General features: G+C 45.7%; 1 protein-coding gene across 7 annotated transcripts in view; it reads left to right on the top strand.

Moving 5' to 3' along the window:
• The window catches only part of NEURL1 (neuralized E3 ubiquitin protein ligase 1), a 144,358-nt gene extending 132,912 nt beyond the window's left edge, over positions 1–11,446 (top strand). For all 7 annotated transcript variants that reach the window (XM_068197969.1, XM_068197974.1, XM_068197973.1 and 4 more), the window contains exons 5-6: positions 7,620–7,766; positions 8,497–11,446. In XM_068197969.1, the coding sequence (XP_068054070.1) occupies positions 7,620–7,766; positions 8,497–8,738 (389 nt within the window). In that variant the 3' untranslated portion in view covers positions 8,739–11,446. The remainder of the gene's footprint in view (positions 1–7,619; positions 7,767–8,496) is intronic.
• The last annotated feature ends 7,338 nt before the right edge of the window (positions 11,447–18,784 follow it).

Consider the following 18,784-nt stretch of genomic DNA (forward strand, 5'->3'; position numbering starts at 1 on the left):
AATGGCAGAGATTCTGTCCCTTCCCAAAAGCTTCTCTCTGGGTGCACTTAGAGACTTACTTTGCATGTGCAACTACTGCAGTGAGCACACAAAGTATTTAAATGGTATTTGATATGTGCAGTTATTATACACACTGCCCATAGCACAGACTGTAGGTGAGTTTGTAGAAAAGTATCTCACACAAGTGAGAAGCATCCAGGATCTTGGTTCTCCAGCTCTGAGTTTAGAAGCCTCTCCTGCTTGAGGGAAGATAGTTCTTGGCAGTAGCAAATCACACCCCCCCATCTCTGATCTCTGAGGGGGTCAGTACATTATCCATTTGGAATTTTGATCCTTCTCCACCTTGGTTCATTGCAGTGACATGGAAATTGTTGAGTTAAACACAGCATAAGAGAAGCCTGATAACTGCCTAGACATTGTTGCACAGAGATGCACATAATGAATCTATTCCTTTAACAGACTTTCAATTACATATGCCCCAGAGTTCTATCTTCCATGTTTTGATTTGTATGGAAAATGGCCCAATTTAAGCTGATTGGGATCTAATGGGCCCGTGTGTGTCATTTAACAGCCTGAAATTCCTATGCACTGCAGGGTACAGGGTATTTTATGCTGTTAGAGACCAGGGGAAGGAGGAAAGTTAATATTCTGTGCCTCCTGGAAGACAATCCACTTGTATTAATTGATGCCTCATCATATATACTCCTATCATGTATGGTTTGCTTTCATTCTGAGTGAAGTACACATTACTGGTGGTAAGTTGAAACAGCTGCAAAGAGAATACAGCATCCTCAACTGTTGGGCTTGATTCTAGCACTGCACAGAGCTCTCCATTCACCTCTTGTTTTATATTCATTGTTTCAAAGGAGAGTTAGCACAAAGAGAAGCTGCTGTGTGAGAGAGGACAAGTTAGTACTTGGGCGTTGGAAAACTGGAGAGGCAGATACAGTCAAATGCTTGACTTCCCTGTGGTCAGTGCCAGCAATGTCAGTGTTAATACCTGCTTGTGGCACCTTTGTAGCACACACTGAAGATCTCATCACACATGACACATAATTAACCTGCACTTGGCACAGGTGGTCAGTGACATCAGCTGTGCTCTGAGGTGTGAGCTGGTATCTGGGTAAAGGTTGGGTAAAGCAAACACACCTCCTCCAGTGACAGCCACAGGGCTCCCAAATGTCTTGTCCTCTGCACATTGTCCTTGACAAGAGCAGAAACTATTATCAATCATTAGTATAAGAAACAATTACTGGCTGTAGTGAGATTTTCACAGTAAGTGAGGTATAGATTTCCTTTATCTCATAACACCTTTGCCTTCCTACAGTAAATATACAGGATATGGGATTCCATACCAGCCTCTTTGCCTTGCAAGTTGTCTGTGAGGACAGAAAAAATGTGCCTATTCTTTGATCTAATACTAGTGTGAGTTAGTTATTCTGGATACTGTGAGAATTACATAGCAGGCTAAACTCTTTCTTTGATTCTTTGTCAGATCCCTTTGCATCCAGCAGCACCCATGGAAATCCAGAGAGTGCTGGCCAAGAAAAGTTAAAGTATTTGTTTCCTGTATGCATCTACCACCCTATTTATACCAGTCCCTCCTGGAAAAGCACAGAGCTTGGAGGTGCTGGTTTGGACAGCAATTTTCCTTTTGCTCACCGAACTGTCTTTGCTGTGGTCTCCCAAATACCCTTGATTTGTTTTTCTTAAACAAGATGAAAGCACCGATTCTCATTTTTTGGTGGTTTCAGCTACTTAATCCAGGCTTCTTTTTTCACTTCTTCTTGATGTAAGCATGTGCCTGGGTGCTTTGTTGCTCTAGAATTTCTCAGGTTGAGAGGTGGAGCTCCAACTTTATGACTCTTTCACTTCAGTTCAGCCAGACATTCATTGCATGGTTTCCATGCCTTCAGGATTTTGCAGGATGTAAATGCTGAGTGACCACTGAACTTCACCTGTCAGGATGAGACAGACACCCTGTAAGTTTGCTGTTTGCTCTTTGCTTCCAGGGAGCACACTGGGTTTGGGCTGTGAGAGCTGCTGAATCAAAAACGGCTGTGGCAATTGGAGCTTTCATGTTTCCCCTGCTTAGCTGGAGTGTGCCTGTGACTGCAGGAGGGTAATGGATGTGCTGGTGCCCTGCTGCCCTTCTGGACACAGCAGACAGCAAGGCTCCAGTAAAGCCATAAAGTACACTCCTTTTCTGTTCCTCATGAAAGTCTGAACTGTTGTTCTCCATGTGGTTTGGATCTAACTTTTACTTCCTTAAACAGTGGTTGTCTGACGCCCATCTGCAAACACAGACCTTATGGCTTTGCATGCAAAATCTGCCAGGCTGCTTTTTGACCTATTTCCGGACATTTCTTTAGCATAATGCAAAATCCCTTATGTTTTCATGGACCTGTGAAGGACAAAATGTGTTATTCTTCTATTCAGAAGAGTTTTTAAGTCCTTCAGGAAATACTTGAATGCAAAAAAGCCCATGGATCACCAGCTGATGTGGGTCACCAGGTACTGATGTACCTGAGAGGCAGAGATGAGCTGCAGCACAGAGGCTGGCTCTGAAAGCATGGTTGACCAAAAACCATTGAGCTCAAGGGGAAGGAAGCTCTGGTTTCTGGCCAGGGCAGTATTGTTCCCATCACTGTGGGAACACAACAAATGCATGTGTAAATACATGTACTTTACAGCATTCAGAAATGATGGATATGCTCACAACCTTCCCTAACATTATCGTTGATCTTTAACTACCACATAACCAGGCTGCAACAGGTGATTTGTTCTTTTGTTTTAGCACAATGGATTCAAAAGTCCCTGTTGGGCAAGACCTGAGTGGGGCTGGGGGACAGAATAGCTCTCCTGCAGCCATAGCTGGAAGCAAGAAAATCTGAAGAGAACAGGGATGCTCCCCTATCCAGTATCCAGTCCCAGTAACATCACAGCCCACACTCTGGAGCAGCTCATGTATTACAAGACAGACCTCCTAAGAGAGATGTCCACATGAGCTCAGAACCCACATTTGTGCCAGATTTTTGAAAGAACCTGGATCCTGTTTAGATAACAAAATAAATGGCCCTGATACACTGAGAGTGTTAAATATGAGAAAGGGTATTGAACAGTTTTTGCAACAGAGTAAGATTTTTAGCTGACATGCTTAAACAATCTGTCTCCTAACAAAAGGAAATCACGTGGAGAGTTTTAAAAGGCATCTATGTGACTGACTGCCAGGTACCCAGTGCTCTCTAGACTGAAATGTATGAGAAATGCAGAGATCTCTTGAGCTCCCTTAAATGTGCTGCAGCCAGACCTGAACAGCTGTACCAACCTTTTGCTGGAAGGTTACTGTGTGCTGGAAGCTCTGGGGCCTGTGGATGGATGGAGCAACATTGAAAATCTGTGATTGCTATTGATAATTACCTGATCTTTATTATCTGTCCTATTCATGCAGCAAATGTGTTATAAAAGAGAAGAGGCTGTCAATGTGCTCAACATGAAACTCAGCATATGGACAAGCTCCTATGTTGCATAAGACTTTATTCTTCCTTAGAAACTACGGAAGGAGGCTCCTGTACTTTGTCTTTTAGGAACAATGTTTAGTTAAACTTCTGGAATACTTGTCAAGATTATTATGGGTAAAGAAAGCCCATTAAAATGTTAAAAATCATCAAACTATGTGAACTCCGAGTTGTATAGTAGTGGACATTCACTGACTGCATCATGTAAGCCAGGAAAAACAAAGTTTAAGTGGGGTCAGTTCAAAGGGGGGAAAAAAGGATGATTCTGGAGTGAAGACAACTGGTTCTGCATTATTGTTAAAGAAATGTATGTAGAAATAATACTTTTATAAAATAATTGAGGGGGAGAGTTAATTGAACACTGTGTTTTTAGGGAGCATTGACTGTACCTGGTTTTCTTACCATTATAAGTCCTCCAGCAGTACAGCTCTCCCCAGACAGCTGCCATTAGGAGAGATGCTTGGAAGTTGGTACAGCCTCAGGAGATACCCTGGAGAGTGGATTGCAGTGTTCTGGGAAGTCACCCCGTTCACCACAATAGATACGGAGAATCAAAAGCGTCTCTGACAGCCACAGCTGCTGTATTTTGGTCACAGGAGTTTTATAAAAGGGCGATTATGGATTCAGATAGCTACTCTCATAAAAATTGTAAATGCTGCATGGGATCCCAAGAGACTACTTACTTCACCTTCCTGTCCTAGAAGAGCTCTAATGATGGAGATGCCATGGTCTCTCTGGGAAGTCTGATTGCTTTACAGTGCTTCACTATCTACATAATGTCTAACCTTAGCACCTTAGGAGTCGGAACCCATGATTTCTTGTCTTACCCAGAACGTTTATGAAGAACAGATTGTTTCTTTACTTCATTCATCAGGCTGTGAAAAATTTTGTCATATAAAAATCATAGAATCATACAATATTTTAGGTCAGATGGGACCCCACGGAATTACCTAATCCAACCTCCTGCTCAAAGCAGGGCTAACTTCCAAGGTAACACAAGACTTTGTCCAGTTGAGTTTTGAGTATTTATAGGGACAAACATACCACAGTGTCTCCAGCCTCCTTAATCAGCCTCACATGACCCTGGATTGGCTCAACCTTTTTGTATCAGGGTGGTATTCTTGGTTTATGATCATCTTGGTGACCTCCAGCAATTTCTAGGCCTTTTTCTGTAGGATGTCTTCATTTCAAATTGAATGGACTAATTCCCTGTCCCATGTTTAGGTAGCTGATTATCTCCGCTTAAGTGCTGCATTTTGCATTTGATCACATTGAACACCATACCATTTATTTCTGATCCTATTTCCAGACTATTTTGAATTACAAACTTTTAGCATACTAGCAGCCTTTCCTGGCATGATGTTGTCTGTACATTTCATGGTAAAGCACTCTTCTGAAAACATAACACTCTCCTTTGGTGGTGGACAGAGAGGTTCATTTATTTGCACTTCTCCCACAGCAATGACAGAAGTGTAGACAAAGCATCACTCTGCATTGGTCTTTGCTAATAATTGTACTTTGTAAAGATAAAACAGCAAATGGAATTGATTCAAAACCTATTTAAGGATGATTCTAGTGTGTTTGAGATCAAACATGAGACAAGTTAGCAGCAGAGACAATTGATCTGGGGGCTTTAGAGAGAGAAATAATGTTTAAGTTGATTTACTTAGAATTATTTAGTTGTTTAAGTCATGGTTTGAAAGCTGGCTCTTGGTGGGAACTCTGTGCACACAATGAGTATGTTTGGCCTTGAGCACATGTATCTGGTTTTAGTTAAGCCAGGCTGGCCACACTCATTCCATTCTGCTCATGATCTCATTCCATGCTCCTTGTCATGATATCTGCACACCATCCAGCAATATATTAAAGCATGAGTAACATGTCTTATGTTGATTATTCTGTCACCAAGGGAGAAATATGTCTTGTCTGGTAGGGAACTCAGATTGTTTTAAACAAAGCTCTATACTGACGCTGGAGAAAAGTCAAGAGCTGCGGCTTGTATTAGGAGGAAGAATTGGCAAGGTGTCTGCTGGCCCTTGGGTAAGGCCATTTTGGGACTCAGACCAGCTACAACCAGAGAAAACCATGGTTCCTACGCTGCTGAGCTCTCCCTGCACTGTGGAAAGGCCATTTGCCCTGCTGCCATCATGCTTCATCAGCTCATACACTGTGATACTTGGGGCACCTCCAAATTCTCCTATTAGTCCAGAAAGAGAAACACTCCTAACAGCCTTTATTTTGCCTTTAATGAAATGACCAGGTTGGTGTTAGAAATGCAATGTGCTGTATGTCAGCTGAGTGGAAGAAATGTGTCCCTGCTGGGCCTGTGTTCAGAGTGTGTTACCACAGGGCAAGTTTTCTGCTTCGGTCATCTGTCAGACTGGAGGGGAAGGGCTCTTGCTAGTAGCTGTCATTAGAGGCTGCATCATTCTCTTTGCTTATTTACTGAGCTGAACTCCAGCCTCAGCTCCCATCTGTGTGATGGAGGTCCCTCTCTACAGTATCTCAAGTGTGAGAGCTCCAAGCCCTTTTTAGAGTCTAATTTAACTTCAGCTTGTGCCTGGAAGCAAAGTGTTCCTTTTTTTTTTTTTTTTTTTTTTTTTTTTTTTGGAGAGGGGTGAAACTGAGGGACTGATGGCTTAGGCTAATTGCTTCTTCTCTCATACACAGTCCTCAAAACAGATTTTGACTCAAACATGACCCCTTCCCAGTTCCTGTGTTCCGCTTTCACTGCTCAGTCTTGTTCTGCCAAAAAGAATAGGAGAATCTGTGTTTTTGCTGATTTGCACAATCCACACCTGGCACTTGCAGTCCCTGTCTCCCAGGTTTGGTCAGTAGCCTGCCTGCAAATAGGAACTGAAGGAGCTTTCTGGCACATGGGGTTTTCCTGACCTCCCACTGCTGCTTTTTCTCTGGAGAATAGCCTCCAACTCATTGAGGACACTGTGGATCCAAACCCTCCGTGCCTTTGGCTCCTTATATGGTAACATGAAGAAGTCTGAGCATTTTAGTTCTGATTTTGAGTTACCCTGGTTGTCTTCTCAGCTGGGGAACTAGAAATTTTAAAACCTTAGGCAAACTGGTTCTTACCACCAGGAAACCATCCCCTTAGTTCAAGCACGTGTGTGCTGCTGTCTCACCACTGGCTTAGCAAAGACCAGGCTGCATTGGCAGCAATGAAACTCCCCTACAAAACTTTTGCAGAAGGTAGAGTTGTAAGCATTCCAGTTTTTTTCCCTTCTGGAAGGGGCTTTAAGATATGTGTTCTTACAACAGCAGAAGAAAGAGACTGAGATAGAAGGAGGGTGCCAGACAGGCTGTGGGACAGAGGTGGCTTCTCTGGCAGGGAGCACACTAATACAGAGTTGATGGTGAGCAGTGAAAGCAGGAAGTAATGGAGCTGGGGACATCTAGAAGAGACTTGAAGAATCTTTGCATTCTTGAGCCATCACACCCAGACATGCAAGTGGAGAAAACATTCTTGAATGATGGAGAGGTGTTCTTGTTCATCCTAGATTGAAATGCATTTTGGCAACTTATCCCTACCTCTGACAGAAGCCACCCAAGAAAGAGGCAGAGCAGTGAGCATAGCTAAGGTTTCCTGATTGCCAGACCCTCATGTTTGTTTCTGGAAAGTCCTTGGGTGACTTTGCATGAATTTATTGAAGCTCAGAGTTGTGCAGTTTTGCACTTTTGACAAAGTGATGTGTTCTTGTGCTGGAGTCGAGTCCACCCTTCCGCGGGCTACTGCTACAAGCCTGTGGCTGGCTCTAGTACTGGGGGCACATATGAGCATGAAACCACATGGGAAATAACTGTACTAAATGATTTGAGACACATTTAGGGGCAGAAACAAAGGGTTATGGTAGCTGAGGGAGCTCCAGCCAATTTCAGGGGTTGTGGGAGCTTGATATCTCTTCAGGACCAGCTGCTAGCATTAAAAAAAGCCATATGAGGATTCTTTTATCTCCTCCCTAGATTTCATGCTGATGAGACCAGTCCTGACAAGCACTGAGAGCTGCAACCCCTGCCACGTATCCCCAGTGCCTTGTCAGCCTTAATTTTTAGAAGTAACCATAGATTCCTTCTCTCACGGCGCAGGTTCCACCGTATTAGCGGAGCGGCTGGGATTATCGACACCGAGCTCACCCACATCAACACCCAATTCCCCCACCGTCCTCTGCAGTGGTGTCTCTGGCCCCTTACTGTCTACGTGTGGCTCTGGCCCCCTCTGCAGCTCTATCAGTGGTAAGAATGGTGCCTTTCCTTTGCCTCCCTTCATAGTCTCACACTTGTCTCCCAGAAGGGCTCTAAAACCACAATAATCAACAGATTATTATTATCCCATCAGCTCCCCTGGGGAGGAAGGGAGAGCCTCTGCAAGGGCTATTTTCAGTCTGTTTTATGTGGAAGCTGCTTGGATGCCTAGACAGCAATATTTCTCTCATCCTTTTCATCGTGAAAGGTCCCAAGGGAAGCAGTGGATTTTCTGCTGCACGCGTGGCCCTGTGACGCAGAGCTCCTTCTGGAGAGCTATGTGGCACTGACACGTTTCACACTAGCTTGGACTGGAGCTAAAGATCTGCCTACGCCTCCCCTTTCTCCTTCCACACACCTTCAGTAAAACTCAGTATGGCTATTTCTAACGTGCCAATGAAATACAGTGATATTTAGATAAATGCACATACAGTAAAAAAGTGTAGGCTGTTCTGCATCACTTTTAAAACTCCAGACACCTGCACGATCCCAAGGCATTGATGGTGGGATATGTAACTTACCAAATCCTTGTTGCATGGGAGCAGCTGTCTCTTGGCTTGCTCCTCGTGGGCAGCAGACCACAGTAGATGTTGCAGAAGGAACCCTGGTCCACGGATCATGCATTTCTGCTGGGGCATCGCTCCTCCCTCTGTGGCTGCAGGGCAGAAATTACCTTGGGATGTCAGCAAGAGGAGTGACCATGTTTTGTTTTGTGTTGCAGGCACAGCTCCTAACTCTCCAGGCAGCTTGCCCGAGTCACCCATCTCCCCGTCCGTCTCAGGGCCCTGGGGAGATGAATGCACCATCTGCTATGAGAACATGGTAGACACAGTCATTTACTCCTGTGGACACATGTGTCTCTGCTATTCATGTGGGCTGAAGCTCAAGAAGATGGCCAATGCCTGCTGCCCCATTTGCAGACGGGCCATCAAAGATATCATCAAAACATACCGCAGCACTTAGAGCAGCAGCAGATGCCGTGGTGGGGACTGGGCACGAGGGGAGGAGGCTGTGAAACAACACAGGCCTTGGTCCTTATTCATCACCCAGGAGATTCAAAACCCATCACCCACCACCACCCTCACCTCCTCTTCCATGGACAACATGAGACAAGCTTAGATGCTGCTCTTCTACCCCCCAAGCAAGCCCTGGGGCTGAACTCCAGTGTCAGGGAATTTGCGATGGACTACTGTCCCTTGTGGATTTTAAACTTTATCTCAAAAAATGCCAGCTGGTGCAATCATCCCTTTCTACACCATGCACAGCAGAGGGGAGTCTCCACTCTTTAGCATAGACAGCAAGTGGTAAAAGGTTCAGTGCTACACATCTCCTTCCAGAGGCACCCCACATGCAGAGACAGCTTAGCAGAAGAGAAGAAATGAGCAACGTGTTTCTGTGTACAACCAGCCTGACCAGAGGAGGCTCCTTAGAAAGGATGGAGCAAGGTAAGCATTGACCCAGCGAGGGAGGAGCAGTGAGCACACTCACAGCAGAGAGGCTGGAGCCAGTGCAGAAAAGAACCCAAGATTTGTGAAGCAACACCCACCCCATATCTGCAGACAGAGGAGCAGACCCATGGCAGCACCTTGAGGGCTGTCCCCAACCCCTCCATTGCCATTCTTTGACAGAGGCTTTCATGGTGGTTTTGGCAACAAACACTGGTGACAGCTCTGCTCCCTCCCAGCAGCATCAGCCACCTCATGTCATCCCCCTGTCGCATGAGGAGCAGCTCCCGAACCCCGCCACCACCAGCCTGCGTGTGGGCTCCACGCAGCACTAGGGATTCAGCAGCATCTCTTCTCCTGTGGGCCTGTGGGAGAGGGAGATACAGCTCCCTCACCTTTCTCCGCCTACCATCCAGACAGCACTTGTGAGGAAAAACCCCAGCCTCACCGGGGAAGAATGTATAAACCCACACGTCTGTGGGTTACCTTTACTGGTAACTTTATCACTGTGCTTTAAGACAAAACCAGCCAGGTGGTACTCAGCTCTTCACAGCCACACCGGCAGGACATGGCTGTCCTTATGTGCTAGGAAGTAAGGAATGAGAGAAAAATAACTTGAATAGTTTGGTTTGCTTTGGTTTATTAAACAAATCTCCTTCTCTCCTGCCTGAGTCAGGAACCCGGCTGAGCCCAGCAGGGACAATTGTGGCCCCCATGGTTCCCATGCAAACAACTGCTGCTCTGCCATGGCCACAGGTGTGACCCAGGGCTGCTGGCCCTTGAGTCTGGGCTGTGTGGCTTGGCAGCAGCAGGAGCTGTCTGCCTCCCCAACCCATCCTGCTGCCTTCCCAGGCTGCAGGGGAGGGAAGGACTGTGTCTGGGTCCTGAGTGCGGGTCAAGGTTAGGGTGCCACGGCAGTGGAGTTTGCCCCCAACACATGACCCATCCAACCAGGCCAGGGAAGGCCATGGAGTCACACCCTTCCTGCTGAGCTTTTCCTTGCACCCAAGCATTTGGCCATTGATGGGATAAGGGGGAACAGTGTGGTGTAGGGATAACACTATTTAATGCACACATGCACTTGCTGCAGGGGACATCATGTCCTCCCCCAACCCCCAGCAGCAGGTGGGTTTTCACCACCCACACTGGCAGAGGCTGATCCTAAAAACACCTGGAAAACACATCCTTGCTCTGTCTCTCAAGGAGATGCAAAAAGAGACTACTCACAGGGGAGCACATTGTAGAGCCTTTCTCTGAAGGTGCCACCATCACTGCAGCCTACCCAGGGGCCTGCAGCTCCCCCCAGTCTGCCCAGCGGGCAGCACTAACTTGAATGCTGATACTCTGGGTGACAGGGATTTGTGTTATTTCCTGGCATACCTCTGATGTACAACCCAAGCCCAGCCCTGTCCCCCGGGCCAGCTGTCAAAAGCTCCAGAGCTCATGGCTCCCATTCTCAGATGCCCTCCCCAAGGGGCAGGAGGAGGCCGGATGGCACAACCTGGGGGAAGTCAGAGCAGCCCTGCAAGGAGCATGGCTGGTCCTCAGGCACACAGCCAGCTCCAACTGTGACCAGCACACACTGGGAGCTTTTTTCAGTAGTTACACAAACTCCAGTGCAAAGATTTCAAAAAGGAGGAACCCAAAGGGTAAGAAGGCGTTGATGAAATAGTGGATGTGGGGAAACGTGCAATAAGCAGCCTCCCGAGCCTTCACCACACCAGTGGGACCAGTCCCACTCCATGCAGGGAAAGCCGAGGGGTAGATTTTATTTTTCAAGAAATTCCATCCATGGGTACCAGTGCAGTGGTGTAAATTCCCTTTTCACCTTTTGAATTGAGAGTGTTTTAATATATTAACTGTGTTTGTTTTACTGTGGACCAAACTCTAGGAGTTAGGAGAAGCTGAAAGCTCCCCCAGCATTTGAGTTCAAAAATTGGGGTTCAGTCCTACCCCTGCATAGGCTGGCCTCCATCTGTAAGCAGGGAAGAGAAAAAGGCTCTCTCCAGGGAGGAAAAAAACCAGCAAAACCAGTAAAAATAACAAAAATCCTAACCTTTTGTTTTGTTTGACTGGCGTAGGTTCCCATGTACCTCTGTGTTGTGTCATCTGCATTTCATTGCTTTACTTTAAGATGTTTTGTGTTCTGTTTAAAGACAAGAAAAACTCATTGTGAATAATTGGATAACTGTGATCGTGAATAAAGTTGATTTAGATATCCTGCAGCAGCATGAGTGGCTGAGTATTTCCCACTTCATAAAAGCAGCAAAACACAATGGCCAGCACAGTGAGAGGCTGAGGTAAAAGCAAAGGTGGCATGACAGCCTCTTGTTTAGGGGAAGCTGGGTGGAGAGATCTCAGCCTTTCCTTTAGTTCTTGAGGATGGGAGGGCATTGGGAGGTGGATATCAATATCCCCTAGGGCAGACACCACACACACCTGAGCCTCTTCAATCCCTCCCTAGAGAGAAGTCACAGCTTCTTTACTCTCACTGCCTTGTTTAGAGTCTCTTGAGTAACCACAAAAAAGCACTCTCCACCAGCACAAGGAAGAACTTGTGCTGTGAGGAAACCCAGGACGTGCTGCTCAGCCTAGGAGGGGGCAGGTAGGGTGGCTGAGGATGAGGCAGAGCAGTAACATCCCAGCCCTGAACTGGGCAACGTGCTGAGAAGGCCCACTGACAATCTGTGGTCTGGCCTAGCAAGATGCTGAGGTAAGATGCAGATGCTTCCTGAGTATGTAGCAAGGGACACAAGGACCCAAAGGGAATTTGGATCCTCCAGAGATCATGCCAGTTCCCTCAAAACCCAATCCTCTGCTGCAGGTATCTGCTCAGGAGCACACCTACAATACAACAAATGTGAGATTTTTCTCCTCATCTCTCTTTGTTTAACTATTCAGCAGATGAGACTATCTGGATCACACTCTAGTCACGGGACATATTTGAGGTGGCATCTTCTCCCTCAGCGGGGGTGCTCCATCTGCCAAGGGCCTAGGACATCCCAGGAGTGGTGTCCTCAGCCTCTCCGGTTGAAGCCATTCTACTCTAACAGTTCCTCAGTAGCCTGAAACATTCCAGGCTGGGTAAAGCAAAACCATTTCTCCAACCCAGCTTTCTCCAGCACCAGCTTGAGGAGATCCCAGCTGCTGGGACAAGGCAAGTCTGCACAGCTGCATGCTGCCCTCCAAGAGCTGTTCTAGCTCCTGCTTTCCCTGGGGCAGGAGGACCTCGAGTGGGTCTGGAAAGCCTCCTCATTCCCTCAGGAGCAAGGGACAGGGTTGCACAACACAGAATGCCCTAGAAACTGGCAGCACTGACTTGCTGGAAGTGCTGAGCCCAAGCACTGCCACAGATTAGGATAAGTGAAGTGCTAATGCTCTGGGCCAAACTCAGACCTTCTCCCTTCTTAGCACCAGCAAGAGGGACCGTGGCACATCCGCCAGGTTTCCCCTCTGCCAGCCTCAGCCTGTGCAGCCCCTCATGCAGCTGCCACCTGCAACAGTGAGCTTTGCATCCTCATCTGCTGAGCATCGCTGGAGTCACCCTGCCTGCCCTCCCTCACCACATCCAAACCAGAGCTGTAATTCCGCCATTTCGCCAAGCTGTTCTCCACCAAGACCAGCTGTGGTGCAGAACTGACCTTCCCCAGCGAGGGTAGCCCAGCAGCGCGGCCCTCCCGCTGCCTCCTGCAGGGCTGTTCCCGGGGTGCCCCGGCTGCGGCACAGCCCGCGGGGCGAGAAGGAGGCGGAGGAAGATGAGAGGGAGGATGTCCAAAAGTGCTCCAGGAGCTGCAGCGCTGGTCCGGCATCGCCACCTGGTGCCCAGTGCCCAGCCCGGAGCTCAGCCGCCGCTCCTCCCGAGATCGATTTTAACAAACACTGCAAATGCACTAAAGCAGCACCAGAAAAATTCAGTCTTGAGTGCAGCACAATTCTGGTAGTGGTTCTCCGAGAAAAATGGGCAAGAGGTGAGCAGTTAACAGCGAGTTACAGTGTAAAAGGGGATACATTAGTAAATTGTGATTGCATCAGCCCAAAAAACCCTTTCAAGCTGGTTGGCTCACTCAGCACAAAGGAAGAGGGGACAGAGTTTCCAGTCACACTTGAAACACTACATTTGTGTTCAGGACTGTGTGCTGCATCAGATTCCATTCCTGGCATCCTTCAGAGAGCTGGGGTTGCCCGAACAGGACTCCTTGTGCACCATCCACCGACGTGCCAGCACAGAGGAACATCTACAGTCAGGCTGGGAACTGAAGAGCTAAAAAACAACCTTGTTATCCCTCTGTATTACAACCCTTGTTATAACCTCCTCGCCCAATATATCCCCTAATCCACTGCCTTTGGCATCCCCAAGAGATGTCCCTGCATAAGGAGAGGGGATCAATTAGCAGAAACTTCAGTTTTACCCATCTGCTGCTTTCACAGCAATGACCTTCTACTTGTTGAGCTATTTAGGCCTCCAACCTTGAAAGACAGGTAAGAGGAGTCAGCAGTGCCAAGAAACCTTGCAGGATCAGACCTTAGTATGCCATGTTCAAGCACCACCTGCTCTGCAGACTGCACACAGGACTACTTTTGTAAAAGTATGCTTTTCTTCTTATTTTTATCCTATCCTCCAAAAAACATCCTTCCTTGAGTACTGTCAACCTTAAGAACTTGCTCAACACAGACTAAAATTCTTCATGTTTGAGGGCTCAGGTGACTTTTCCATAAACTTTGTGGAATAGAAAAAATACAAAAATACAGCATACAGTAACAACTTCAGCCAGGGAACAAGACAAGGTCCTGTATCCATTTAGCCTAAGATGAAATTTGGAATTGCATGAACACACAAATTACAAGTTATTCTGAGAAAGATAAATTCAGTGGAATTCAAGTGAAATTAAAACAGTACTGAAAAAAAATAGAAGGAAAAAAAACCCAACAAAAAAACCAACTGGATCACAATTAAAAAGGTCAAAAATTTATTTTTCCTTAGGGCATAAGAGGCATTGTAAACAAAATACCAACAAACAAACAAACAAATCACAAGTCAATTCTTACAGTCTGCAAGCATTTGAAGATAGAGTACCCTTTTCCCACCTCCCCCCAAACACTGCAAGCCTGCTCAAATGGTAACAGGCAACAATCCTGGGCCCTGAAGGTCCAGGGAGTTTTGACATGTCCCAAGCTGGGACTAAATTTCTCATGTAAGAAGGACACTGCATCTGTTTTATCAAACACTTAAAAAAAAAAAGTCCAACAAAATATAAATATTACAGATAAAGATCAGATTTAGCACCACCTTTGGTCCAAGCAATCAATGAACTGGGAGATGACAGGTACAGTTTGTTTAGCAAGTCCTTTCTGCCTGAGTCTTTGAAAACATTAGAGGTTCATATTGCAAGAACTTGTAATATCTCTGAGAACACACTTCTCAAATTCTGGCAGTCCCTCACAAGCTCCCAGGGTCCTGCACACAGGGAGGGGGGAGCATCCTGGCTGGGCAGCAGCACCCAGGTCAGCAAAGATCACTCAGTGCTTGGCAGAGCCCTGTGGGACATGGCAAACATTGTGACAAGGGTCTGGTCCTGCTTTGGCCCAGCAGAGCTCTGACTTCAGGCATGGCTGAGGAGCAAGGAGAGCAGTGACAGCAGGCATCCTGCATTTCCCTTTCCACTAACATTTGCCACCCCCCACCACCTGTCAGACTGCGGCACCTGTGAGCTGTCAGGGTGGGTGATGGCAGATGCCTGGAAGGAGCTGAAGTTGCCTCAATGCAAGTTATTTCAGCATATCTGGAACATGCAAATCAGGAGTTCTTTTATCACTTGTAGTCTACTCCAAGGCCTTTTTAGGCTCAACTTTTCCAATACACACATGTCCATCAGACGCAAGGTTCTGAATTTTTGCAAAGAGGTGTCATTGACCAGTTGCTGTGCCACAGCACTAGTGTATGCCAGGACACAATCACAAGGACCTGTGATAATCCTAGAAGAAAAATTAGGTTCATAAAGCACCTGGCAATATTTTATGTTTCTTACAATTCCCTCTCCTATAAGTATCCAGAATTCAAATTGTCTTTTCCTTTCCTGCGGGAATTTTTGAGCAGTCCTGATTAACCACTATTAAATGCTATTCAGTTCCAAAATAACAACAGTTCTAACAAATGCCTATAGAGAAATGCCGACATCTACTTTTAGGCACAGTAATCTGAAATCTTTGTTCTGTACCTTCACATGTGCAATTGCCCAAGACAGATGGTGTTTCTTATTCTCTGTTGAGAGACCCATACTGAGTTTCCACCTTTACAGAGACATGATTAAAATTTCCCAAATGAGCACTTGTTTTTACTTCACTGCTTTAGAACATACTGCTCTAGGGAAAAATCCCAAACCTCAAGGACTTTACATTGTTTTGCAGTTCTCTGAGCAAGCAGTTGGTCATGGCACAGAGAGGAGGGCAGCCACTCTGAGTGCATTCCCTGTCCCCCACAGGGCACAGCCATGAGGACAGCTCTGAAATAGTTCTGGGCTGGGCACTGCAGTCAAGTAAATTCTGTGAATATGGATTAAGGGGGATCTTATACTTTTCACAGCTCATTCCCCCCACCACTGTCATATCCAGAGCAAATGAAAACATTGTCCTATGATGATTCCATCAATTCTTGCTGGGATAAAGCCACACTTCTGTTGTCCCAGTCACAGAAACAGGCCCCCAGTACCATATGTATCAGCTGAATCTTCACAGGTCCCAGTTGATTTGTGCTGAAGCCTGAGGGAAAGTTCTAGAGAGTCATTTGGCAAAAAGGAGATCTGTGTATTCCTCACTGCTAATACATCTTTTGTGTTGGCCCACAGGAAATGTTGCTTCTTTTGTTAACTACTACTGTAATCTGCATCCACTCTTAAATGCTTACACACAGACTCAGGGACTGGTCACAAAAAGATCTGTTTTGTGCCAGTTCAGACAGACTGGGGCATCTAATCCCTCATTAACAGTAACTCTTGCCACCAATGGCAAAAGATACTGTTAAGTGCAGAAAGTGTCACTTTCCTGGATTTCAGTTTTACTGGGATGACTGAGAAAGCTGAACTTTTTTTTTATCACGCATATGATTTCCTCTCCTAGGAAAACCTCTCATAGACTCGAGCACATCTGTACCCTTGCAGGAGTTGTTCATTGTGCAGTTTTATCCAACTGGTCAGCATCTCAAGTTCAAACAAAAACTGAACAATGCTTGAAGTTACAGTTAGTATTTCTGTCTCTAGCTCACATTTGTAATGATATGCTGTGAATGTCAAGATACCTGTCACCTCTTTAAGAATTAATTCATGACCAAAAGCTTTAACATCTACATGATCAACAATATTCACTCCACTGCCTTCAGTGGAGCTGGATCAGAGGCCACAACAAAATACGGTCCAAAGCTGTTACCACAAAAAAGGATTTCCCCAGACTCATTTTCTTCCTCTCTTAGCTTAACTTGCAACCCACAACAAACTAAATGGTCTCCTGCCCATAAACTCTCTTAAAAAAAAAAACCCAAAAACAAACAAAAGAAGCTCTCAGCTAACTCCTTCTCATATTTACTGCAACAGAAACTACACCAACTTCTAGACCTTTTCCGAAGCAGAACAGACAAACTGGTTCCCATATTAAAAACAAAACAAACAAAAGACAAAAAAGTGTCACCAACTTGACCACACACACACTAAGACCAGCCACACATTTCTCTATCTCTGGTCACCAACATACTCTCCCAAGATTCCAAGCTCCCACCAGGTACATTCCCACCACCTAGCCACGAGAAACGGAGCTCTACACCAACACAGAAATGACAACAGCATCTAGTTTTCAAGGTCACATGAAGAACATCAACCACCCAAGAAACCCACTGCAAAACTTCACTTAGACCAGGCCTAGATCCATTTTTTTTTTTTTTTATTTTGGTCAACTAAAACTCTGAGACAGCAAACCCTCTAGGAGCTTCCAGTACAGACATGTGCCATTGCTCTGCTAATGCAGAGGAGCACAGTAGCTCAAATTTCAGCCTTCCTTCACCAACAGGTTTAGGCTCCCAGCAACTCACTACCCACAGTTTGCAGAGATAATCTGGCCTGATTAACAGCTCTGGAAACACCTACAGATGTACACAGCCATCTGAGCTGCTTTCAACACCCACCTGGAGTTACCTGCATCTGAACTTTAGCCTAAGCAGCAATCAATCCAGCTGCTGGCAGGACTTCTCCTGACATGACATTTGATATTGAGCCTTAAGTGAGGAGGCTCATTTACATGATTCTCCCTAAACACTGCTAGCAGAGTAATAAGCACTGCTGTCTGCAATTAAATCTGCAATAAAGGAACAGCACTGATGTCATGTGCAAGTCAGCCAGACAGCAGAAATGCACTTACTCTGTACACTACTGACCCCACAACACTCACTTTGGACCCTCAGTACAAAAAAGTCATTATAATGCTACACATGCTTTGCTTTTGCAATATTCCAGGTTTGAGCTCATCAGGAGTAATGAGCAAGACTTTTCAGCAAGCCTGTTCAGCATGACACAGAAAAATTCCTCCTAGCAACACGAAACAGAACTAACTTCCTCCCTCCCTGAAAATCCAAGATAGGAAGTAGTTGAATCAGTTATTCACTGAAATACTTTATTTTTTAAAACATTTTTTTCTTTTATTTTTTATTTGTTCCAGTTTACTAATTGCTACAGGCTAAGTTCCAGTGACTGCACTATTCTTTTCTGTCCTGCTTCAAGGGGACAGAAACAAACCGAATTAATGTGTTTGGGGAACCCAGAGTCAGGACAGAATTCAATGCCCCTCTAGTCATCACCCAAGGGTGATGATGAGATTTTGTTTATTTATTACTACTTCCCTAGTGACCCAGAAGCAGTTCAAGAGCAAGCTCTCCAACCACAAAAGAACTGCTTGCACAGAGAATGCTGCCATGTTGCTTACCTTTCAGTCATCAAATGCAGAGTCAATAACAGCTTTGATGGGGAATATCTGGAGAAACCTGAAATATTTACCTAAATATTAAATGTTCTATTTTAAAAAGTTCTTACAGTGCCAAGTGATTCTCCCATCCACCTGTTTTTCTCCTCCACCAAACAGGGACCAAGACAGGTACCATTGTAACCAAATAACCCTGAGCATCAGGGAAAGGTCATCAAAGCCAACATTTTTCCAGAAGCACTACTAGCACCGGGTTGTTCCTGCCAACATGGACAGGTCTAGAACAGCCACACTTGCCCATTCCACCAGCTGAACCTCGGTGTATGCAAACTCCCAGACACACAAACTGCCTCAACTACAACAAGCATATAACCTCTGTTTCTCTTCTTTTGGTGGATCGGTGGCTTCAGGATTCAGATTATCATAGCATATTAGGGACTGAAAAAACCCAACTTTTCTGAATAACAAAAAATCCTGTCACAGAGCAGTGATGTATTTAAACCATTTATACAGAGAAAGCACCTGCAGTGTCAGACCAAATAATTCATGGCCTTATTAGAAACATCTTTTTCCTCATATTTTATCTATCTCTCCCCCTGCCAATAC

This window comes from Anomalospiza imberbis, chromosome 8 (assembly GCF_031753505.1).
Source record: "Anomalospiza imberbis isolate Cuckoo-Finch-1a 21T00152 chromosome 8, ASM3175350v1, whole genome shotgun sequence".
Taxonomy (NCBI): domain Eukaryota; kingdom Metazoa; phylum Chordata; class Aves; order Passeriformes; family Viduidae; genus Anomalospiza; species Anomalospiza imberbis.